The sequence below is a fragment of the Sycon ciliatum genome, chromosome 1 (genome assembly GCF_964019385.1).
Source record: "Sycon ciliatum chromosome 1, ocSycCili1.1, whole genome shotgun sequence".
Taxonomy (NCBI): domain Eukaryota; kingdom Metazoa; phylum Porifera; class Calcarea; order Leucosolenida; family Sycettidae; genus Sycon; species Sycon ciliatum.
In genome coordinates, this window is record NC_088643.1 from 94,642,336 (window position 1) to 94,667,981 (window position 25,646).

At 46.6% G+C, this 25,646-nt stretch overlaps 3 protein-coding genes across 3 annotated transcripts in view; 2 read left to right on the plus strand and 1 right to left on the minus strand.

Annotated features, from left to right (window-relative positions):
- Positions 1 to 6,228, minus strand: part of LOC135806605 (AP-5 complex subunit beta-1-like) — a 52,468-nt gene extending 46,240 nt beyond the window's left edge. The window contains exons 1-6 of the mRNA XM_065320811.1: positions 5,998 to 6,228; positions 3,377 to 3,487; positions 3,119 to 3,181; positions 2,181 to 2,209; positions 1,878 to 1,956; positions 1,119 to 1,163 (exon numbers count right to left, since the gene is read on the minus strand). Of these exons, the coding sequence (XP_065176883.1) occupies positions 1,119 to 1,163; positions 1,878 to 1,956; positions 2,181 to 2,209; positions 3,119 to 3,181; positions 3,377 to 3,487; positions 5,998 to 6,006 (336 nt within the window). The 5' untranslated portion in view covers positions 6,007 to 6,228. The remainder of the gene's footprint in view (positions 1 to 1,118; positions 1,164 to 1,877; positions 1,957 to 2,180; positions 2,210 to 3,118; positions 3,182 to 3,376; positions 3,488 to 5,997) is intronic.
- A 1,257-nt stretch (positions 6,229 to 7,485) lies between these two features.
- Positions 7,486 to 8,226, plus strand: LOC135808934 (uncharacterized). The gene has a single exon (XM_065322188.1). It carries the CDS (start codon positions 7,486 to 7,488, stop codon positions 8,224 to 8,226), a length of 741 nt encoding a protein of 246 aa, XP_065178260.1.
- A 10,637-nt stretch (positions 8,227 to 18,863) lies between these two features.
- LOC135806607 (uncharacterized) lies at positions 18,864 to 25,015 on the plus strand. The gene is made up of 6 exons (XM_065320813.1): positions 18,864 to 19,753; positions 20,084 to 20,398; positions 21,268 to 21,357; positions 21,916 to 22,302; positions 22,618 to 22,671; positions 23,215 to 25,015. The coding sequence occupies exons 1-6, from the start codon at positions 19,403 to 19,405 to the stop codon at positions 24,418 to 24,420; spliced, it is 2,403 nt and encodes an 800-aa protein (XP_065176885.1). The 5' UTR covers positions 18,864 to 19,402; the 3' UTR covers positions 24,421 to 25,015.
- Positions 25,016 to 25,646: the final 631 nt, after the last annotated feature.

Here is a 25,646-nt window from a genome sequence, read left to right on the forward strand (position 1 = left end):
ATATGTTTGTGGAAGGAAACTGGCATGTTGAAGTTTGCTCTGGGGCCAGAGTCAATCGAACTGAGCCACTCCTTTGTGTTGACCCATTGCCTCCAAGTTGCCCAATTTTTCGCTTCAAAAAAGTTCAAATCAGAGGTGGCTCCAAACCGGACACATTTTAGAGTGCACGTCAAATTCACTCTGGGTCTGAAATTAGGTAATTGCTATCGCTCCACGACGGCCAGTACAGAGTAACAATAAGCCTTGTGTGTGCTTCCATTAGTTTTGATTGGTATGCGGTGCTTTATTGGCGAGAGGCGAGCCGCTGTTTACCTGCGACAAGAAGTTGATTTTTCGAAAGTCGTAAACTCAAGTCGCAGTGCGAAGCAACACGTCAAAAACTTACCTGCTTGGTATGGCGCTTCTGGTCATCGCAGAGCCATGCAATTTTGGCTCGGAGTATAACACATCGTAGTCTCACTGTGACATATGTTTTCTAATCAAAATACCAAGAGAGAAAGTGAATATTGAGTCCGTTCCGGTTTGCAACCTGTGTCCTATTTGAAACCGTCGCCTCTACATGTATGACATACAGTGCTGCCAAACCGTCCGATTTTTCGGACAGTGTCCGATTTTTGAAGGCTCTTCCGAAAACCGGTCCGAAAAAGGTTATGTCCGAAAAGCAGTCAAAATTGTCAGCGGTCAGTACTTTCCCATGCAGTAGCCCTGTATTTTCACTTTTGATCGCAACTGAATGCACAAAACACTGTGCATGTGCTTCTAAAAGCACTCATGCATTACAAAATTCATGAGAACTGCTGGGCGCCATGTTGGTTACCATGGCAACGAAGCGAATTTTCTTCTTATTTTGGGCGATGTTTTGAATTCTCTGAAAAAATTGCTAACAGGAAACATTCGCACCATGTGACCAAGCATGCAGTAAAAGGCGCCAGATTTTGGGCGAAAATTATTTGGCAGCACTGGACATACTTCTGCAGTAGTGGTAAAACAGGTATACTGCTGTGCTATGTTCCAATAGTGCTGATCACTGTCAGCTACTCATCATTACTCATGAAGTGGAATGCCATTGAAACAAGGACTGCGCACCAACAAACAAGCATGCACGCTCACCTACTTACCAAGAAGTCAAAGGACACAGCTAGAGTGGTGAGTGTTGTGAGAATCTGCCAGAACACAGCACACCAAACTACTCAGTCAGTCAATACAGAATAATGATGTACTATACCCTTCATTAGAGAGGTTGCGCACAACGAAAATTCGTAAGATTCTGACCGTCCGGGTTCGAGTAACGAAAGTTCCTACGAAGATCCGTCCAAACGCGACCGAAACAGAGCAGATCTACGAAAATATTTTTCATTACCTGGAGTACTAAAATACTGATATTTTCCAACTCTCTGTCTTGACTCTTCGCACCCGCGCGGCCGCCGCGTCGACCCACCACGAAAGAGTTCACGCGTTGCGCGCAACCTCACGGTTTACGATTATTCGTCAACTTTTTTTCGTTAAAAATATTCGTTACGGCGCTACGAATTTTCGTTGTGCGCAACCTCTCTATTGACCAACTGCAGTTTGAACATGCCAGAAAACAAGATACTTCACAGAACAAGTGTCACGCTAACCATAAGCAATAACAAAAGTTAGCACTGCGTGGTGCGACACTTCGTATTTCTAATTGTCCGCGACCTCCAAAGTAGCCATGTAGATGTCATGACGACGGACCATGGCTAGATATTCGGTAACATACACGGTAACCATGGTAGCAAAGAGAACATAACATGACTGAATGTCGGAGTTATTGTTGTTTATTTTGTTGGGGGAGGGGTCCTAACGTTTCTCACAGCCTGGTTTTGTACACGCCGTGTGAAAATACGACTGACCTGAGCACGAAAATTGACCTCGCCGCCACCTTCCGACTGCTCAAACATATCCTTGAGAGAAGCAAACGTGTGCTCAACACTGCGGAGTACAGCACAGATAGAAACACCGAAACAGTACACTGTATTTACCTACAGGAAACTCACAAGTAAAATCCAACTACAGAACATTGCAGACGCCTCCAGAAAGGCAGCCCTTTGAAATGCATATGTATGGCCCGTAAAGCACAGCCCATAAAACACATGGAAAAGAGCACTCTCCCTTGCATACACCCATACACGACTTAGTTCAGACTGCTAACTCACCTGAGTGAGTCAGAAAACAGCACGTCAACCTGTCCAAACAGAACAAAAACAAGAAGATGAAACAGAAGCTCAGCACAAGGCACAAAGGGAGCATGCAAACACTGGCACTGCAGGACACAACACAGCATCTCGTTTCAAGAAACAAAACAACTTTTAAACACACAAACATGTCCAGACTAAAACGAACAAAACAAAAACAAAAGAAGACACCTACTCCACAAAAGCACAGATAAAGTCATAAATAGAAATTGGAAAAGCTTTCAAAGCTGCAACTAGCCATACTGAATGATCTAGTTCCTTTCTCATCCAAGACACTATAGGAAGTGAGGAAATATCGCCAGAGACTACGTGCTAAAGGTTGAAGTCTTTAGATGTAATAGCGACAAAAATACAGTGAACATATCAACAAGCATAGCATAAAAAAATAAAATAAACAAGCATAGCTCGCATATTTGCCAGTACTAACACCAGGACTAACACCTAAATGACATGTGTTAGTCCTGTGCAATTCATTTTGTGCAATTCATTTCGCCCGTACAAGAGGCTTTATCACTAACACCTAAAAACTGTAACAACAACACATTGTCCTTCTGCAACAGGATAATTCACAAATAATACGTGTACCGGTACTACAGTGTACACATAGCCTCCAACACAGCAAGAACATGCAACTCAGACCTAGCTGCCACATAATTTTTTAAGGATTCTTCATTTTATTTAATTGCATGTGTGAATGCATGCGTACTGTCCTACATACATGCACTTTCATACTAAATCACTGCACTCAAACCAGTATAATTATCACATGATACGCAAGTATGCTACTTGTCTGGTATTCACTCTCATTCCATGTCATGCCTGGTCGCACCATAATGTCCAATACTGAGTGGTAGGCAACACACTTGCAAACACAGAGACTGACAGAGTGCTGCTCTTACATGCTCCTGCAGGATGTGAAGCAAGCTGATCTTCACCACTTCAGAGCGTTCAGTGCACAGGATCTGAGCAGACAGACAAGAAGAGATGCAAACAAGACAAGAACATCATCATACTCCGTCCGGTATAGTCGCACAGTTGAACACACACACTTGCATGCACACACACATGCAAACACATGCATGCACACACACATGCATGCACACGCGCACACACACCCCTCCCCCCTACACACACACCTTTACACACAAGGAACTCACCTGAAGTATATCAAGAACCAGTGAATCCGGAGTTATGCGCCGTGACAACAGGAAGGGACGGGGTGATCTCCTGAAAGCCGCTAAATCAGCTAACCAGCTATCACCGAACACCTGCAACGATGAACACAGAGAGTTGAGCTTAGCTTAGCTGAAGTTGTTAATGTGGAGCTGAGTGCATCCCATTCCAGGTTTCTTAGATTCCACCCTGAAGACTTAGTTGTAATAGAATAGCATGCAATAATGTCCAGCATACCAAAATATGACCGGTTCGTGGCTGGATTCACCGGTATACGTAAGAGCCATCATTGCAAGTAGAACCCAGGAAATCTTTCATCACATTACCTAAAGCAAATGGGGAACTATAGCCAGGCAATCATTTCATTGTCCTGATCGGTTTGTCGGACAACTCCCCCACCCACACGCACACTTCCCTGATCAAGGACGACTCTATGTGCACGGGCAACGCAAAACTCACGGGGTAACTACTGGCAGCGTGACAGACACATAGTAGAATGCTGTTTCCATGTACATGACCATACACGTTGCCCTTTAGCTGTCCAAGCAAAGACAGGTGCAACAAGTCATCTTCGCAGGGATTCCCACCTCTGAGACCACTAGCCTGAAGCCGCTGGGCATCACATTTCACCCCGCTCTCTCCTTTCAAGCCCACGCATGCACTCATCACAACACTGGGCATGCCAACGTATTGCTTGGCCTAATGCCCACAGCATCAACGGTATCTGACAAAGGTCGCTTGGAAATACAAATCAAAACAAGTTCTTGTCTCCGAGGCAACAATACAATTTCACAGGAAATTCTGTGGTACTGCCCTACTGCCCAATTTACCTTTCAGATCTACGTACGTACAGATCTACCTACAATTGCGAGCAACCAATTTCCTTGCTGTATTGTGACAAAATACTGAAAATAATTTACGAGGCCGAGGAGATAAGAAACAGATGATGGCAATGAAGAGAGCGAGAGGCGCACCAATAACAAGGACAACATATTCATATATGCCTATTCCGGGATGTTTTCAAAGTTCCCAACGATATTTGATACCCAAAACATATGAACGATTTGCAAAATACAATTCGCAAATTGACAGGGTGTACGCGTGCACGCATGATGATAGCACTGTGATGGAACAAATCAATCTACATTTGTAGTCAACAGCTAAAGTCTAGATACATTATGTACATTTTTTTCTACAAAGAACACAAACCCGGCTCGAGACAAAAATAAGAACAAGAAGGATAACAAAGTTGCATGCAGGGAGAACGAAGAAACGACTAGAACACAGAAGTTGTGGGTTGACAGAACAAAAAACTATTGAGTCGGGGCTGACTACTAGTATCCACTAGCGCAGCTGTGTAGGTAGGGCGTTGTGGACTCCTCCGTCCTTGCACACAACGCGCACCAGGGGGGAGGGGGGAGTAAAAAAGAAAGAAAGAAGAAAGAGTTAGGCCATAGTACTGGCAATCCCCCATGCAACCTAGAAACAGACCATATTACACATTACTACATGTACTGCCTAAAAAGTGATGTGCCAAGATAGTACTTTCATTACAAGTAGCATGAACTTCTGAGTCACGACATACATCTTTGTTCAATTTTGTCGCTTTTGTGCAAAGTATGGCGCTTCATTTTATTATGTACTCAACCATTGACTATAGCAATGGATATTACCAAGAGTCCATAAACAAGAGTATGCAACTGCGATCTCTTTTCTATGGGCCAGATGCGCGGCGAGCTGCCTTCGTTACATCATGCAGCTGCAGTCCTATTTCGTGCACTGCGGAAAATCAAACACCACATTTTTAATCTGGTTTGAAATGAACTTTCGTACGGAACTGAAGTTCACGGGCCCAGAATTTAAAGATCGCACGGGTACTCGAACGAACCAAGCAAAAACGGTTGTGCTGGTGCATGATATTGTGGGTTTGAATGCATGCTGTTCAGAGCGTGATGGAGACAGGTTATAATGAAGGCGGCATGCCATGCACAGACCCATAACCATAGTTGCATACTCTTGTTTACGGACTCTTGATATTACCTCCTCTGTGCGTTGTTGAATACTGAACTTTTAGGATACCAGTAAACCCAGGGGCGTCACACACGCTACGACCAGTACGACCCAGGTCGTACCACTTTTCGTCCTGGGTAGTCCACCCAGAGCGCTAAAACGTGCCCTGTTTGGTGAAAAACCGATTCACCACCCCCCCCCCCCCCCCCCCCCGGCGCTCCTGGACCCCGGTCGCGGTCGTACCACTCCCCACTGCCCTGTAACACCCCTTTGGTACCGTAACCATCGGTACTCAATTCCATTGTGGAGAATTGATTGCTAGAACAAATTGGAAGCGTCTCCAATTCTTCAGTGTAGCACATGCATCTGCGCCATCCACACCAGTCCCAATGAACACTAGGAAACTTTAGAACCGATCGGTGCAGACGCATGTGCTACATTGGAGAATTGATTGAATTGTGAAATAATTTAATTCATCTCCACTTCAGAAGCTCTTCCGTAACATCTCAGAATATTTTCAAACTTATGATTCTAATACAGCAGTAAACGTGCACAGTAATATCGTGTAGTTCTGAGGTGGGAACATAATATATACCTGGTCCATCCTGACTTCAGGCAGCAGCAGGAGGAAGATTGAACAACACGCACGAAAACTACGTCAGCCCACAGCATCCAAAGAAAATATTTCGTCGCCAAGAATTCAAGTGATTCTCCAGCTACACAGCTGAACGAACGCTGGCTCGAGAGGGTATGTATCCCGTTCCTGGTCTGCTGCAATAACCAGATGAAAAATATCATGCACACGTAAAATGCAGCTACAAGTGTAGAAATATCGCTTCAAAATTTCGAACCACAAACATGTACAAAATTTTATGGCCAAAAGACAGGATTTTTCCGCGGAATCCGGGCGCGTTTTTCTTCTTTTTCTGAATGAATGAGATCGAGACATCACATGCCATGGTCATCGGTCACATGTCACATGATGGGTGCGTTCGTTTCGAGTCATGGACATGGGTTTCTGTGGACTCCACAGAGAAGAGTTCAGTGGAGGGCGATCCGGATCGCAATCGGACAGCAAACATGCCGGTGGAGCAGCCCGCCGAGCAGGGAGTACTAAAAACCAGCAGCAGCAACAGCAACAGCAACACCATCACCACCACCACCAACAGCAGCAGCAGCAGCAGCAGCAGCAACAGCAACAGCCCTCTGAAGCAGATGCTGCCTAAACCAGCCACTCACCGTGCCCCCGAGACAAGACCTACCCGTCAGTCTCTCCAGCTGCAGGATTCCCATCCATACCAGATGACAACTGGCCTGCCTGCCAACACCCGGAATAGCTGTCTCCAAGGATTCCCTGCTTGCACCGTTGCAACATGGAATGCCCTGCCACCAGACCTGTTCCACCACCCACCCGCCCAGCCCCACATGCAAAGCTTTAAGAAAAAGGTGTACCGTCACCTTCTTGCTCAGGACTGGCTCTCTGCTACTGATGCACTTTGAATCTGCTCGCCAACGCTTTCCCTGTTCTTATTAGTGTTCAGCTGCTTACCTTATAACCCTGCTGCCATCATCACCAATATTCTGATTCTCATGCACATGTCCCAGAACCTGCTATCCTTCGCATTCCCCATCACCAAGAGCACTGTGCTCTTCTATCTCCCAGCTCTCTCTCTCTCTCTCTCTCTCTCTCTCTCTCTCTCTCTCTCTCTCTCTCTCTCTCTCTCTCTCTCTTTCTTCCCTTCTTCTCCCCCCCCCCCCATCTCCCGATAATTATTAGCCCCCGTTTTCTTTCGACGCGTTTGCTGTGCAGTGAAGCCGAGACCCTAGGTCGGTGGAGCAGCAGCAACAGCAATAGCAACAGCAACAGCAACCGTGAGCAACAGCAACAGCACCAACAGCAGCAGCAACAGCAACAACAACAACAACAACAACAACAACAACAACAACATCGTGTAGATTGGCGCAGTGAACCGGCAGTCAAGCATCTGGACGCTATGGCCGGCCACCCAAGGAATTTCATCCTGACTTTGGACAAGACACGGGTGCCGACTTGGACCTATGGCTGGAGGATGTGAACGACTACATGAAGATCTGTCAAGTTTCGACTCCAGAGGACAAGAAGTGTCTCTTCTTGAATCTGGCTGGTCTTGGGATCAGGAAGATTGTCAAGGGTCTGGTTGTTCCCGCTCCAAGTGATGTAACACACGACGACCCAGGAGACACATACATAGCCCTTACAGAGGCAGTCCGTGCTCATTTTCGCCCATCCAGAAACACGACGTCTGAAAGGCACAAATTTCGGCAGATTAAGCAGACGCCAGATGAATCTGTCTCCACCTTCGTTAGTCGGTTACGCGAGAAGGTGGCGTGGTGTGACTTTGCAGCGACAGACGTGGACTCGGTCGTCAACACACAGGCGCGTGACCAACTGATTGCAGGGTTGCGATCGCAGGAGCTGCGACAGGAACGGCTAAAGGGGGCAAAGCTAACGCTAGCGGATGCCGTTTCAAAGGACGAAAGTCGGACGAGTCCAGGAGGCTTGGAGACATCAGCGCCTAGAGGACCAGAATTGGCTGCTGTAGTTTCGGGCAGCGTCTCGGGTGGAATCGGAAGTGGCGACCGGCGCGCCATGGGGAAGACGTCCACCAAGAGCCTAGGATGCAAATACTGTGGTCGTGTACATGCCAAAGGCAAGCAATTTTGCTCAGCTGCAAATGTAAGGTGTCGGGACTGTGGCAAAGTAGGTCATTTCGCAGCAGTCTGCCTCTCCGGCAAAGCTCATGCGGTGCAGGATGAGGACAGTGAAGCCGCGCGAATTGTGTAAGATTCGATTTACGTTTGCAGCGACAAGGCAGCCAGTGGTCAATTCACTATGACGCTCATGGTGAATGGCAGCCCGTGCGAGGGACTTCTCGATACCGGCGCAACACGGACAATCCTGACGGATGATGTGGTACAGCCCACTCACTGCAGTGATCGTAAGCTGCTGCGCGTACAATGGCGGCGAAGTCAAGACCCTTGGCATGGCGGATGTCGATGTTGCCGTCGGGGAAAGGTCAATCCAGTGCGACTGTTTCGTTGTACCGGCAGGCCGGCGAACTGTACTGTTTGGCCAGGATGTTATCGCACAACTGGAGCTGCTGGTGAACGCCCACCTGGCAGACACAGCACGGCTGGTGGCCGGCACTGGTGGACACTGCTCCCGTGTCCATCAATGTCGACCAGAAAGCATGGCCTGTGGCGCAGCCAGCTCGTCGTCCACTGTTCAGCGCCAAGGCTGACATTGAAAAGGAGCTGACGCGATTAGTGAAAGCGGACATCATTGAACCAGTGAAAGAGGCGTCGCCCTGGGTGTCGCCTGTCGTCCCTGTGCGTAAGTCGAATGGTTCACTCCGATTATGCGTAGATTATCGGCAATTGAACAAATCTATCATTAGGGAGCGGCACTGCTTACCTACTGTAGATGAGATCACGGGAGAGCTAGCAGGCGCGCAGGTCTTCTCAGTATTAGACGTGGAATCTGGTTTTCATCAATTGCTACTAGAGGAAGAATCCCGATTCTTCACATCCTTTGCTTCGCATTGCGGCTTATACCGATTTAAGAGGTTGCCGTTTGGCATCTCTTGCACTCCTGAAATTTTTCAACGTGTTGTTTCTGACATCTTGGCTGGTTTACCCGGTGTTACTGTCTATATAGACGACATCTTGATCTTTGGCAAGAATCGAGTGGAACATGATGCTCGTTTAGCGAGTGTTCTAGAGCGTCTGAGGGCAGCGAACCTCAAACTGAACTGGGACAAGTGTCACATCGGCAAGGATCAGGTGAAGTACCTCGGACAAATGCTAACCAAAGACGGAGTTCAAGCCGACAGCAGCAAGCTCAGCGCTATTTCCGAGATGGCACCACCAAAGCCAGTGGCAGATGCTCAGCGCTTCCTAGGTATGGTCACCTACCCAGGAAGCGCTGAACAACAACAACAACAACAACAACAACAACAACTAAAACCATGCAGACAGCGTAGTACAAGTCACGCAGTGTAGAGCCGGGGGGAGAGAGAGAGAGAGAGAGAGAGAGAGAGAGAGAGAGAGAGAGAGAGAGAGAGAGAGAGAGAGAGAGAGAGAGAGAGAGAGAGAGAGAGAGAGAGAGAGAGAGAGAGAGAGAGAGAGAGAGAGAGAGAGAGAGAGATAGATAGATAGAGAGAGAGAGAGAACATCTCTGGCGTTGATTGCTTTCTTGCTTAGACTTCTGCCACGCCTTTGTTCTCGTACTCCCCTCTATGTACATGTACTAGTGTTGTGCAAACCCTCCTTCTAGTCTGTCCCATTTTGCCCGGAGATGTTTTGATGCGTAGGATTATGACGCTCATCATTCGCTCCCTTGTCACTGGACAGTTCTGTCCTCAGTTTGGTTTTAGCGAATTCAAATAAAGAAAACAACAACAGCTCAACTGATGAGGCCGGGGTGAATTCTCCGAAACACTGAGTAGGGAGTGGTGCTTTCTCGCAGGGTTGCGGAGTCGAAGGTTCGATGGACTTCTCGTGTGCTCTGGATGGCAGTCGTGAGTCAGTCAAGTGTCAAGTCAAGTCGGCGGAATAGCGCGAGCTCCAGTGTGGGGAGCAAACTTGAGGATGGGTGCCCGGGTACTGATCATGCCGGTATAGTATTAATTCATATTTCTCTTGGGCAGTCCCCACAGACCTATGGTCTCCTTACGGGGTACCCTAGCCGATATGTATGCCAGGAGCGACCGGAGAGGAGAGAACTCTCCTGGCATATACATGTATACCGGCATGGTCAGTACCACTTCATCATGTTGCTTGATGATTGCAAAAGCATGAAACTTTGAAAGTACGAGTAGCTAGCAGCAAACAAGCCTGGAGTGCCCTTATTGTTCTGTCTTACGCTCTTACTCTGCGGTGTTGAGCACTGAACTGTCAGCACACTGGGTGCATTCTCCGGTAAAAATAATAATTATTATATAACAATTGTCACTTTCGTATGATCAGGAATAGGGAAAGAGGTAGCGACACAGCTATGCATGGTCCACCACTGGTCATGACCATCTCCAGAAGAACCTTGTCTATTAGCCAAGTACATTGTATAGTACTATAGGGTCAGAGACTTTGATTCTAAAAGTGTTCGATACACGACGTGCAGAGCTTCAGTACACTTGAAAAGAAATCATCAGAGGAGCGATCATTATCACCGCGACCCCATACATGTAGACATGTGCTTCAGATTGAACCAACAATATTATTATTGTGTGGCTTGGTGGTCACCATGGTCACTGACTCCCGTGACTGAGTGAGAGCATCGCTGGCCATAAGGCATAACTGAGGTCCCCTGACTCCCTGGTTCGAGTCCTGGTGGTGACAGTCGAGTTTTCCTTTGGGCTTTTCCCGTTTGCAACTTCAGTCCTTCCTAGCAAACTAATGAGTAGTTTGTTACTGGCACCTTCGCAATGTAACCGGGTTTGCATACTTCGCTTGTAACATTCAGGACAATAAAGAAGCAGAAATTACAGGGAGACAAAGCCATGAGAATCCGTGAGAGCACTGAAAAAAGTGATTGAATCCGGTGATTTATTGAGTGTTGTGGAATTGGGCGACCAGCAGTTTAGCTACTGAAAACGTCACGCCTGATACCAAGTAAAGAGTCTAAAGACTTCTCTCTTGTCCAAGGCCAATGGCCATCGTGGAAACCAGGGTCCAGGGAGCAGTACAAGTGACACACTTCGCGAAAAAAAATCACATTCATCTGTCACTACCTTTCTCACATACACATATTCACACATTGCAAAGGTGCAAACTTCGCTTTTTGTACTTGCTGGCTGCTGTATTTCTACCTGAAACCATATTAGCTACATGTATATAAGTGTGTGTTTTAGTTACATGTATTACATTTTTATGTGACGGCGTGCCACTGATGACAGTCACAAGAAAACGTTATGGAACTTGAGTACAAGTGACCTCGGTTTTGTCACTACCCCCTGGTACCAGGGTCTGCTGGAGGAAACTTTAGAATCATTGAATCGGAGTGGAATATGACACGTGACATAGTCATTCATTGGTGCTGCGTTCCACTTACCCAACTCCAAGTACGGTTGACGTTGCAATGACATCCAATGAGCGGTATTTCCGCCATCAATTACAATTCACAGTGTTTATTGGTGAAACTCCAGACCCGGTACCCGGAGATCGAATTCGATCGCGAACATAACAGACCACAAGTCAACAACACTCGACAGCAGCCACGACACTGCATTCCAGGTGTAATTCAATGGAATGGCTGGTATAATATAAATTACTTCAAGTAAATATAAACATGACCTGATACTAGTAGATACATGTAGATCATCGGTAACGGTATGATACTAATACATGTACTAGTGTTCATTTACATGTACATGTACTAGTACATGTAATGTTCATTTCTTTCACCTTCCCGGGCCTGGAGGTCAATGATTATGCAGTGAGTTGGGGCAGTAGCCAACCATGGCACTAAAGTCTAAGAAGAATACGATGAATAGAGAGAAGAAATAGAATCCAATACAACAGTCAATGACCTGCGAAGCTCCAGGTAGAGGGAAGCGAGACGGAATGAAGGGGAATGTGTAAATACATGACGTCATACAATGTACATTGCGAGGGGATAGATTTGCTTGTTTGTACTTGTAGATACTTATTAGATAAAATAGGCCTTGTTTTGCTGAAAACATATTGTTGCATGGTTGACAGCATGTAACAAGGTGGAGGACCACCGTGTTCGGAAACAGTGACCTTTCTACAACCATCCACGGTTGGTAGAGCCCCGCATCTGAACGTTTGGGTGTTAGCCCCGGCTCTAACCCTCCGTATTCTAGGGAGTTGCCTTAGACTTCTTGTTGCTGGACCGTCAGTCGTGTATTCGTTGTTCGCTCCTGGATGTCTTCTTAATACTCAGTCCTAATATACTTGGTAGCGTTTGTTCTGAATTGTTCGTCCCATGGCCGCGTCGGAACATCACCAACCTCGTCTACAGAGAGCACCTTCTCACGACAGTGCCATGGTGGTGACAGTAACTGTTGTCAGCTGACGAGCTGAGAGAGGGACGCCATGGGCAGAAGAAAAAAAGAGTATAAAAGAGAGAGAGAGAGAGAGAGAGAGAGAGAGAGAGAGAGAGAGAGAGAGAGAGAGAGAGAGAGAGAGAGAGAGAGAGAGAGAGAGAGAGAGATAGAGAGAGAGCGAGAGAGAGAGAGAGAGAGAGAGAGAGAGAGAGAGAGAGAGAGAGAGAGAGAGAGAGAGAGAGAGAGAGAGAGAGAGAGAGAGAGAGAGAGAGAGAGAGAGAGAGAGAGAGAGAGAGAGAGAGAGAGAGAGAGAGAGAGAGAGAGAGAGAGAGAGAGACAGAGAGAGAGAGAGAGAGAGAGAGAGAGAGAGAGAGAGAGAGAGAGAGAGAGAGAGAGAGAGAGAGAGGAGAGAGACGAGAGAGAGAGAGAGAGAGAGGAGAGAGAGAGAGAGAGAGAGAGAGAGAGAGAGAGAGAGAGAGAGAGAGAGAGAGAGAGAGAGAGAGAGAGAGAGAGAGAGAGAGAGAGAGAGAGAGAGAGAGAGAGAGAGAGAGAGAGAGAGATAGACAGACAGACAGAGAGACAGACAGAGAGACAGAGAGAGACAGAGACAGAGAGAAGGCACCTATTATTATATAATAGGCATGAAATAATGTTTACAGTTCAGAACCGTTTGTGTCGAGAGAGAAAGAAAGATTGGATGCAGTCCAATTGAACAAGAAGGCGAAGAAGCCAACAGCAGCCAGAGATGACTATAGATAACTACGACTATGGCGGTATTGGTTCGGTTGCTACTCAGAGCTTGAACCCCTTGCCTTGGTGGCATATCCTTGTAACCATATCATCCAATCAGGCGGGCAGCGCGTACCATTTCCCTGAACGCTGATCAGCCTGCAACCCTGGCGGATAGCAATCAATTTTCTCACACTGTCACAGTGGACTTCCGTGCGATCGATTTCCATTGCTTTAATTATAGAGTTTATGTTTTGCAGGCTTAGCAGCGTTTGGTTGAAATGGTCCGCATTACCCCGGCGGACGTGTTTTTGTTCCGGCCCAGTATGTTCATAGGCTTTCCGGAATGCTGCGCCGGGTGACTTCAACAACACATTGTAATGTTTACAATGTTGTTTTGCTGGTGTGCTATGCGATCACCATGCAGTATTGGCCATCAGTTGTAGGAAGCACCCAGCACACGAGGCCCCAGCACACGAGGCTCCAGCACACGAGGCTCCAGCACACGTTCGCTGTGGTAGCACTCCACATATTCACACGGTTCGGAGGAAGGGAGGTTCCGGGCCGCAGAGGTACAATGTATGATAAGGTGCACTACTATACTATCGTATAGTAGTGCACCTTATGATTTTTTTAGTGCACCTTATGATACAATACAGCTACAGTGTTATTGTAGCTGTGCCCAGTTACGTGTACGTTTTCTTCAAAGAAATAGCTAGCCTAGTGCCCTCCTCACAGACAATGTCTGTCCATTGGCTGATTGAGTAACATCCGACAAAGAGTGAGTCACTTTACTTCTGCAGCGCTCCCATAGTCCCAGTGATAACTGTACTTAGTCATGGTATAAAAGGGCTAAAGGCAAGAAATGAGTAAGAATCATGCGGACGACAGCCACCAGAAGTAATTCATTCATACCTGGTATCAGTGAATGAATCATCAGTTATGCAGACAGTGTATTAAAATACAGTGTAATGATACATGTATCTTTGAAATCATCCGAGTGTAGAATTGTTGAATGCCAGTGTGTGTGTACATGTATGTGTGTGTGTGCGTGTGTACACGCGTACACCCATTGAGACCGTCTGTGTCTGATTCACTGAGATTGACTCACACCATGTGCCAAACAGCACTCACCGCAACCATCATAACACATACATTTTTTTTCCATTGCTACTACTATGATCAGGTTCGGCCTCATTTCCTCTGTGCTGCGCTGATGAGTTCACAAAGAACGAAACAGCATGCTGTCCGCAGATTGAGTAACACATACATGTACATGTATAATAATTACACAAGAGAGAGATTGGAAGCAGCTGTTCAAGCTGTGTCTCAACGCTACTTGATATTACTTGTAAACACATAAATTTTGTAGAACATAATTATTAGCCCCATGTACGCTGGTAAATGCTTCTTGGAAGTACATGACCTGATGCACGTGTTTAGATATGTCTGCCTTCTTGTGGATGCCGCAAATCTTATCTGATTGTAAATGCTCTACATGCATCTACCAGTCGTAGAATCAGTCATAGCTTACCATTTTAGTGGCATTGGTTACACATGATATGAAGTAACGTTACTTGAATGCACATGTACAAATAAGCAATACAATCATATTGCACTCAGTTTATTGCTGTAACTTCGACCTTTCGGGCATTGAGCACTGCGTGAGCAGAGGATTGAATGTACTGTGAATGCACAGAAGCAGGAAAGGAGGAAGAAAGCCTGCCTGTAAAGTGTAAACCATTGATGTGTTGAAATTGATGAAAAGTCAGAGTGGCATGAAATAAAACTGCGTCGTCGAATTAGTGTCTCTGGTCGGCTGTCATTGTTCAGGGCACCTGAATGTACATGCCTGTACATGTATACACGTACACACGTACTAGGCTCTGCACCTTGGTGTATTGAGCACTCTCACGAGCAACCACAACTCCCTCCGAGTTTGTATACACGTACATGTATACTAATATAATTATGATCATGATCTGATATGTACATGTATATTAACGGTAACAACAACTACAGCAGCTGCTGCTGTATTTAGTAACAAAGGAGCATGCACTGTCACAGTTTTGTTTTGTTTTTTAGGTGTCAGGTACAAGCAAGCCTCTTCTACGGGCAAGAACTAACAAAATGGATTAAAATGCAATACAGCACTGGAGATCGAGAGGAAATCATGAAAATGCATGTGTAAAATAAAGATTTTTCAAACGCAAACAAAGAAAAACTTCAAATCGAAACGTTATAATTATGCATGCACTGACAGTCTGTTTAGAATCAGAGGTGCCTTCATGTCACAGTGTTAGGCAAACACACATTATTGTAGTGTTACTATACATAGTACCAAGAGTATACTAGTCAGAAATGGGGGCTTAAGCGCTTGTACTCTTGAGTAGGCACCGGCGGATAATGCCGGCAGAAAAATTGGCAGAATTCGGTACTTTTTCTGGTAAGTTTCATGCATGTTTGGTATGTGGATAAGGAAATGGAGCAGAATTCGAGGAATTGCCCGCCATGAGGTTTGTATGGGTCTGCCAATTTCACTGCTTTTCGAGCAGAATCTGCCACCTTTTCGAGCAGAATCCGCCGGTGCCTACTCTTGAGTCTTGATGGTAGCAGACATGGGAACAGTTACTGAATATACTCAGTACTGAGTGACAGTGACAGATACTATAGTATTATACTTTATAGTCCACCGTCAATCTTACAACACACACACACACACACACACACACACACACACACACACGCACACATGTCACAGTACTCAGTGACTTTAACTGTTCAGATACAGAGGAGCACTTCACAATGTACAGGACATTTACTTACTTTATAATAATGAACAATACAGTGCATGCAGTTCATTGTCCACATTGTCATGTGACGCACAGAATGACATTGCATACATGTACATATACATGTATCTGTGGTCACAGAGTGAGTACACCAGTCATACAATTTGTACGTCCATGCATTCATGCACGTGGCCTGAGTTCATCACGGTTCAGTTTAGTTATGAATAAGTTAGTTTTTGATTGAGGAACACATTACGCATGGTGTCTGTTTGTCACTGTAAAGACCGTTTATCTTGCCAAGTCACTGAGAGCAATGCTCCCCTCTCCCAGGGAAACCATCCACAAACACACATACCGGTACATCCACAAAAGCCAGTTCCTGGCACTGGGTGTGTGAGTGTGTGCATGAGAGGGGGGGGGGGGGGGGTAGACCTTGGCAGATAATGATAGAAAGATTGGCAGAATTTGCACGAATAGCAGTGAATGAATAGCCAGAACCATACAAACCTTATGGCAGGCACTTCCTCGAAATCCGCTCCCTGATTTCTTTATCCACTAATGCCAAACATGCATGAAACATACCAAACATGCATCATGAAACATACCAGCAAAAGTACCCAATTCTGCCAATTAACTACTGATTTCTCTTAACCGATTATGCGCCAAGGCCAGGGGCTAGTGTGTGTGTGTGGGGGGGGGGGGGGCTTGCATTTGTGACAGGAAGCACAGTCAGGGAATCAGTGCCAGCCGCTGATACAGTGGTGACTAGACCCTCACTTCAGCTGGTTGCAGAGTGAATGTGACACAGGGTGTGACACAAAGTCAAATCAAAGAAAAGAAGACTATCTCCTCATGTACATGTGTCGAGAGTCATGACCAATGCCAATGGTAACAATCACTGTTTCTCAATGTACATGTACTTGCGCCAGAAATACGTGTCCCATTGTTCGAAAGGGCAAGGCATATCCCATGCGCAAACATCCTGATCACTAGAGTCAAGACTCCAGTTTTCACACCCCTGAGCCTGAGTCCTGAGGATCCCAAGAAACTATCCTAAAACACGTCTTTGTGCTATTTCAAGTATTTGCACGCTGGAGCACATTCCGGTGGTTTTAAACTGTGCCCATAATGTATTGGGGATGTCAACAGGGCTATAACTCACATGTGCCGCCTGCCTAAACTGCTAGTACATACATACTTGTACAGGTGGAATCCTGATAATTCGAACCTCCAAATGCCAGGAAAAAATTATCCGGACATTCTAATTATCCAAACATGACCCCACAACACAATATGTACCAAGCATGTCAACTTGAAATGCTTCCCTGGTCACGCAGAGTTGCGCTATGGACCTTAGACAAAGATTTCACGGATACTGAACTGACCAGCTCAGCCTGCTCATGCAAACTGAACTGATCAGTACAGTGTACAGTGAACTTCGAATTATACTTTGCTAACTTCGAATTATCAGCACAAATCCCACACATGTTCTACATTGTATGTAAGTGGAATCCGTGGAACTTCGAATTAATCGGACATGTCCGGTTCGAGGTTCGAATTATCAGAATTTTTTATGTGGGAATCGTATTGACAGAAATCGGTTCTGGAAAACTTCTAAATAAGCGGTATGTTCGAATTAAGCCATATTCGAATTGTCAGGATTCCACCTGTACTAGGTCTTGTGAAAGGCTAACAGTAACATCTAGTATGTATGATCTACATAGTGATTGTGCATGTGTGGTGTCATACTGAGTAGTACACTGTACACAGAAACAGAAAATACTGAACTATTCAGAATCCGCACCACAGTACATGTATACAGTTCAGACTGACTACTTACAAAAGTTAGTAAGTGGCATTTTCTGGGTTTTTGATTAGATGCGACGTTACAAGCTGTTTCCACCCTTGCAGTGCATTGGTGGCATTTGACGATAGAGTGCATAAACCACCCTGCTGCTCCGCACCTGTAACATCGCTACCCGACTGTCCTACGATGACAGCATGCTGCCTGTAAGTACACGTGGTCGCACCAGTACAGCACAGACTCGTACCATCATCGCCAGTAGACTATTTTTGTGACCGCTTCCAAGCACACTGTAGTCAGTGTAGACACCGTAGCCTAGGGAGAAGGAACGGGGGCAGTCATCAGTCCGCGAGGCCAAGGCAGGGGTTAACCGGTTGAGGATAACGGAGCCAGTTGGACAGCTAGCTGGCGCTCGGACTAACTGAGGGTCACGTTTGCAAGCACGACACACTGCAAGCGCCGACGTCAGGCCATAACTAGCTGTCGCACTCCTCTCAAAAAGTGAACAAATTCCATCGCGTGTTCCCCTGAAAAGTGCATTACAGTATCCTATGAGTATGAGTATCTACAGCATGATTACAATGATGTCATGTACTTCGCATTCATTATCTACGTACCGGTTTACATGGTTGGGGGCCGGGGATCAACGCTACGTGACCAAAACAACAGTACAACTTACTTGTCTACATGACTTTACTTACTTTACTGGGTTGCTGTCAAACTCAAACTAGTCAAAGCCAAAGCTGTTTTGTACTACTGTCTGTAGATCTATTAGTACCAGTACCTGGTGGAGTTGGACTACCGGTCGACAGGTTCATGTCCATCTCCTCAGACGCAGCGTGACACTCGCACACAAGTCCAGTGGACTGGAAATAGCCCACCGTGTATTGTGACCATCATAGGATGAATGCGTGTGATCTGGAGATGGCATAGTGCTTCCCCGGCCCCCTGCCTGCCCACGTCCTCACGCACACACACACGCGCGGGCAGTCACACAGATCCACACTCACGTCGGCGTTTTTCAATGGCATACGCTGCGAGTAGGGGTTGACAGCCCTTCAGTTACAGCAGTAGAAAGACGGCTACATGTATTTCGTGTAGAAAGGTTTGGCGATCCCTTCGCTCGTGTCTCGGCACGAGCTAGCTTACAGGAAAAATTCGTGGGGCTAAGAAATGTGCTGAGATCATGTCATAGGTAATATGTACGACGATTGTGTTTGAGTTTGACACCGCTATCCCAGTTTGTCCCAGGCTTGTAGTTGTACTAGTTGAAGGGGCAGTTGAGTCAGAGCGTACTACGGCTCGGGATTGGCCGTCAAATAACGCGTTTACGCTGTCGCCAACCCCGATCTTTGAAGCTAACAGTTACTTACTAGTACATAAGCGCAGGTACATCAAGCTCTACATAGCCGTAAAAGACAATAATAGCCAAGTAAAAGTATCAAAGTATAGCAGTTACGGAAAGTGAGCGCTCCGATCCAGTGCGACTGCACGTGTGAGGTGGGATCGCATCAGATCGAACTGTTTTCAATTATTTCTTGCCAAAATGTTCTGTGTAGAGTAGTCTGACCCAGTAGTACTCATGACAAATTCGGCAACAAAGCCTGCTAGTCTAATAGTATCTATGAAATGGAAGAGACGGGACGACTGTATTCGCTCGACGACATCAGTGCATTGAAAACTGGCAATGCCTTGCTGCAAGCTCGCCTCCGCGGCACTGAAATCCTAGCGAGGACTGTCGGGGAGCAAGAAGAGGAGTGTGAACTGCTCCGTCGCCATGTCTATGCTATGATCGATGCTGTGCGCTGTGTTGAAAATCAATTGGAAGCTCTGCATTCGTCATGCAGCCAGTGCGTCGAAGAGCAGCATACTGCTGTGGAACAGTTATATACACGTGCTGCTGCTGCTGACAGGACATGTGGAGATTTGACCAGCACTGTTGCCGACAAGGGCCACGAAGGCAAAACCTACTCGAACAAGGTGAGCTTGAGAGCTGTTGTCCAGAATGGCTACAATCGAGTCATGTCTCGTCAAGCATAATATTTTAGATGAAGTGGACTTATGTCGTTATGATGATGATTATTATTCTCAGCATTTATGCAGATAATTGCAATGACTTTTGCGCGAAATGCATGCATGCTGCTTTCTTCAGTTTCGTGTCCAAATCTGTATCAGTTTTTATGTTACAATGTGACCGTTGAGTTATCGGTGCCTAACGCTAGTAGTAGTAGTAGGATGTGACTTATGTCATGTGCATGTGCTCAGTATTTTGCCGTGATTGTTAGTGTCTCTTCGTCTTTGTGTGCACAGGAAGTGCACTGCTCCTCGTCTCATTGCCTATTTTCTTCACAAATTCTTGAGCTGAGAGTGGAGAATGAGCGACTTCGCATGGATTGTACGTCCCCGGCCCCGCGGAGACAGTGCGCTGCGGATATGGCGACCACCAGTAGTGACACGGAGTCAACGGGCAGTAGACCTACAGTCGCTACATGTCCAGACACCTGTCATTCTGCGCCTGACGAAAAGGCTGCCACGACTCGACTAGCACTGTGCGAGGAGCTGTGCAAGAAGTTGAAATCCAGCCAGGCCACGATCAGAGAGTTGGAAGCAGAGCGAGCTGAGCAGGTAACACATACACTGCGCAGCATTGTGCGGCTGTTGCACGCGTTGGTCGCTTGTACAATTGTGTTGTAAAGTATTTGTTATCACAATTAATTTTTATGTGAACGGCCAGCTAGCTGAGCACCTTCAAAACGAGCTGCTTGTTTTGTAACTGGCTTATCAAGTTATCAACCCAAAGGCTGTAAAGTAACGGTGTACGCTGTGTCCGCGTCACCCCCACTTTTCCTGTATCGTGTGCCAGGGTACAGCATGCAGTGACAGCAGATAAGTAATAAGTTCCTGCAATCACAGCAGTACAACTGCACTTCAAGTGACTGTGTGGTGTGTTGTGGTGTGTTTCAGCCCTGGGGGAGGGGATGGGAACAGAACTACATGACTGTATACCACATCAGCATGGTCTAAATACTTGAATACTTGATCAAGCAGGAAGGCAATATTCCTGACTCACAAACGCACGCACACACACGCGCGCACACACACACGCGCGCGCACATGCACATGCATGCATGTCGTAAACATGGAGTCCCTGTTCCATCCTGACAACGTCCGCATAATTACGCTGTACGCATACTTACGCTGTACGCTGTAGCTCAGTGGATGCTAATAGAATCATGGCAAATGGCTGTACAATTTCAGGTATATACTGTAAAGTATAAGCACATACCGATGCATGTGAACTATCAACTGTAGCTGAACATTTCTATCATACATGCTAGCACGTCAGTAGAATTATATCAATATATGTACAGTCATGTACATGGATCTGTCGAACATTTCCATCTCATGGATTTTGTTCTTTACATTCGGTTGGAAGTAGGATTTTGTGCTACCCTGGTGTCCTGGCGTGTGCGTCTCTTTGCTATTGTGATCAGAATCGCAACTTGGAACACAGCAGGGGGTTGAAGAACATTTTAGCCGAGTGCAAGTCCAAGTTGATAACACTTGCGGAGGATAATAAAAAGGTAAGATGCTTTGCCTGCACTGGTACAGGTGTTGCACTGTCTGCAAACTCCAACACAGACATTCACACATTTTTCTTAACTCTCTCTCTCTCTCTCTCTCTCTCTCTCTCTCTCTCAAACGATATCTTTGCTGCAAACACTTGACTTTGCAACAGTTCTATTTCAAATGGAAATCTTAATGCAAAGTCAAGTGCTTCCAACGAAGAGATCATTTGGGAGTTATGTGTAACATGCATTCTAGGCATGTGTGGAATTTGACAAGGGGGGTTAACAGGGGTTATGGTATTTGCTGTACGGGGGGGGGGGGGGGGGGTGTTACCAGGGGTTACGGTATTTGCTGCACAGGGGTGCAGCGACTGGAGCTGATATAGAAACATGGATGGTAATATGTGTGTTCCTCCCTAACAGTACTTTCTGTTTTGGCTGCTGCTGCTGCTGCTGTTGTTGGCGGTCATGGTCGTGGTCGTGCTGCTGCTGCTTCTGCTGCCGTTGTTGGCGGTCATGGTCGTGTTCGTGCTGCTGCTGCTTTTGCTGCCGTTGTTGTTGTTGTTGTTGTAGCTACGCGACATGAATGTCAGCTGGCAGCAATACTGCAGCAAGCAAGCTCAACGCGAGACCCAGCTGCAAGCTGAGATCAAGCAGCTGCAAATGGAAAAAGCCCAGCTACGCTATGAGCATGAGAGATCATTGCGGATTGCTAAGAATAAAGAGGCTGCTGGAAGAATGTACAAAGCCGAGAATACGAAGCTTACTTCCTATCAGCTAGAACAGCTGGAAGCTCGTAAAAGCAAAGATGGTCATCAGGGTGTCTCAAGGAATGCTGGTCATTCAAATTCTTCGAATCGAAAGCTGCAAGAACAACAAAGACTTCAGACACAGAGCCACAGATCAACAGCGCAACCTGCTACAGAGGTCTTGAGGCCACAGCCACCATCCCATATTGCAGTGAGTTTCCGTATTTACATTCAGCACAATGAACTTTTCTCCTCTGGCCTCTTACATTGTGTGCCATCCATTCTATCCAGAACACCGTCACGTTGTGTGTGTGTGCGTGTGTGTGTGTGTGTGTGTGTGTGTGTGTGTGTGTGTGTGTGTGGGTGTAGGCATTGTCCATTGTTGGAATCACCCGCTCCAGGACTGAACGGCTCTAGACTTTCTTCTGAGATCATGACCCATGGCGCGCTACCCATACAACTCTCTGCGAGGTGATATGGTAGTTCATAATGTGTATGGTTTGTGTTTGGTTTGCCGCATTTGCAGGAGTGCGCAGGGCCATCAAGCATGTCAGTGTCAGCACATGGCGATTTCTCTGATGTAAGGGTCATTGCCATGGTAACATGGTTGTTAGGCACAATGGTCATGTTCTTAGATAGGTGTGAATGCCTAGTGTGGAAATGCTGCCAGGCGCAAGCTGACGGCGTATTTGTTGAAGTATATGCCAGGTGCAGAGTTCTTATCCTCGTGACTGGTATTGAGCGTGAACAGCACAGACATTGTAATTCTACAAGTATTTTATATAGCCAGTGTCTCTGCACTGATTAGTCCACTGTGGATGCCAGTGTCTCTGCACTGATTAGTCCACTGTGGATGACGACAGTGATGGTCAGCCAATTGACTACTTCAAAGCGCTGTTCCTTTTCAATTCAGTTGATTCACAGTGGTACACACACACACGCACGCACGCACATACACACACACGCACGCATACCTGCAGAGCAGCAGCAATAGCAAGAAATGAACATACCACTATGTCAGCCCGGCATATAGAATTTGCCTAATCCTGTGTGTTGCAAAGCACTGTTCCATTGACATACTCACGGTGGGTTTGTGTCACGCTATCCTGTCATGCATATGCAGTTTGTGGCAAGAGGTGGTCCAATGCACACAACTACCACAGCAGCAGAGCAACACTCGCAGATTTCATCCCAAGACACACTCAGCTGCACTTCTCGGTTCACAGTCACAACCAGCCCCAGCCCGGACAGGCCTCAGTCTAACAGTGAGAACAAGTTTTTCTGGGAGACTCCTCTGCGGGATATACCCGAGTCCGAAATCAACAAGACGTTTCCTGAAGAAGTAGCGAAGCATCGGCGTGAGCAAGAAGCAGCGGAGCAAGGTCCAGGGAGAGTGCCCCCCGGCTCCTCCTTGCAGCCTCAACCAAGTCAGGCCAGCGGCGGTGGCATTAGTGCTTGCCGCATCAGTAAGACACCATTCCTGGCATACAAGTCAATGTCATCATTCATGACTGCACTCATCGGAGGAAAAGCAACTCGGACAGGGAATGAGGTTACCATGGCGTGGACCAATGCACAAGGTGCTACCACAGTCACAGAAGCCACCAAAACAACAGAGGATACACCTTGGATTGCAAGAGGTTCAGAAGAAACCCAAATACCAACAGGGCTGTCCACAACTTCAACAACAACTGGACCAGATTCTGATCCAGCTGCCGGAGTAGTCCCAGCAGTTGCATCACCAGCTACTGATCTAGCTGGTGGAGTAGTCCCAGCAGTTGCATCGCCAGCTACTGATCCAGCTGGTGGAGTAGTCCCAGCAGTTGCATCACCAGCTACTGATCCAGCTGGTGGAGTAGTCCCAGCGGTTGCATCACCAGCTACTGATCCAGCTGGTGGTGTAGTCCCAGCAGTTGCATCGCCAGCTACTGCAGTGCAAGTACCGAAAGACTCTGTTGCAGAGGACGCAACACCAAAGCATTCTGCTGCTTCAGTTGCTACTACTGTGGGAACACCTGCACAGGTTGCTGTGGCGGATGTGCCGGCAAGAATGGCGCCGCAATCTTCCACAATAACTACAGCGCCATCGCCTACAAGAGGCGTAGTGCAAAGTTCTGCCAGAGCTGCTGCAACATCGACCAGAGCTGCTACACCATCGACCAGAGCTGCTACACCATCGACCAGAGCTGCTATAACATCGACCAGAGCTGCTGCTGCAGCCGGTGCACAGCCTGCCCAGTCCCAGCGCATGATGAAGTGCAGTGGCTGCCATCAGCACTTTACACGAGATCAGTACTTGGCGCACAGGAAGAAGTGTTCTAATAGATAAGAGACCAGACTAACAGTTACTCACGTACTCACATCAGCATACATGTAGTGCAGACCTGGGCAGTGTTGCATGATGTACAATGTAGCAGTTGTCATAACAACAACCACTGGGAATGGTATTACTAGAAGATGCACAGCACTACAGAAAACGTGCAGTGTTCGTGTACATGTCCTGGTGCAAACAAGAGGCACTTACATGCCGAAGGAAAGCTCTATTTCAAACGCGTTTTAAAATATTTGATTTGCTTCTTCCATTTGAATTGAGTTGTTGATCACTTGAGAGACCGCGATGATGAACACAGCTTACCTTTGAAAAGCGTTTGTTGATGTTGATATTTTTGAGTTTTGGTGAGATGATGAAATTGCGCCCAATTGTCCTCTTTATATGAACAGCCGTATCTATTACCGCAGTAGGTCCCACTCGCAGGGCTGAGTTCTATCAATTCCTATCCGGGCCATAGCCTGAGGAGTAAAGGCATTTAAAAAGCAGCTGGTCTACCATATCTGTATCTCTACACTTACTGACACATGGGTAGATAAGTAATGTGTCGCTTTTACAAGTCGTGAATCATGATTGAAGATAATTCCTGATCTCACTCTACGGTGTACCTAACGTTTTGGTGTGAGTGTGTGTTGGGGGGCTGTTATCGTCATGGTGGCTGCAGTGCATGTCTGGAAGATATTTTTTACTGAGTCGGCCAGGAGTACTGCGACGGCGGTGGTAGTGGTGGTGTTGGTAGTGATGGTCAATCCACGAAATGTGATGTAGAAAGTGAAGAACCATCCGAGGTAAATAGCCATTGTAAACATGAAAAATGTGATTGTGCCATGCCAGCCGGCTATTATAGTGATGGTGTTGGTATTGATGGTGCGGGTGACCCGGTCGGAGGCATCTACATGACCAGTGAGTGCCATTTCATTTTTCTAAGGAACACCTACCTCCATTCGGGCTAAATTTATTCCTAGAAGACTGTAGAGAGGAAGTTCACTAACCCAAACTGGACAGCGTGTCTGGATAACACATTGTCTCACCCCCCCCCCCCCCCCCCGCCGAAACCAATCTGTATTTTTCGAGTCATACGTATCTGCACCGCAATAAACCATCCAAAGAAGGACTCTAGTCTCTTGAAAAGAATCTCAATCCTTCTTTGGATTCGTCTTGTCTACTTTAGTTGCAGGTGTACACACAAGCATAGCCAGAAGTGAAAAGAACAAGAGGAAAATATT

What these genes read in the sequence shown, in the direction of transcription:
- LOC135808934 (XM_065322188.1), top strand. Translation starts at nt 7,486, where the DNA reads ATGAAGATCTGTCAAGTTTCGACTCCAGAGGACAAGAAGTGTCTCTTC.
- LOC135806607 (XM_065320813.1), top strand. Translation starts at nt 19,403, where the DNA reads ATGGAAGAGACGGGACGACTGTATTCGCTCGACGACATCAGTGCATTG. An exon ending in AGCCACCATCCCATATTGCA is followed by an intron (nt 22,303 to 22,617) that starts GTGAGTTTCCGT and finishes CCGCATTTGCAG; the next exon opens with GAGTGCGCAGGGCCATCAAG. An exon ending in CACATGGCGATTTCTCTGAT is followed by an intron (nt 22,672 to 23,214) that starts GTAAGGGTCATT and finishes ATGCATATGCAG; the next exon opens with TTTGTGGCAAGAGGTGGTCC.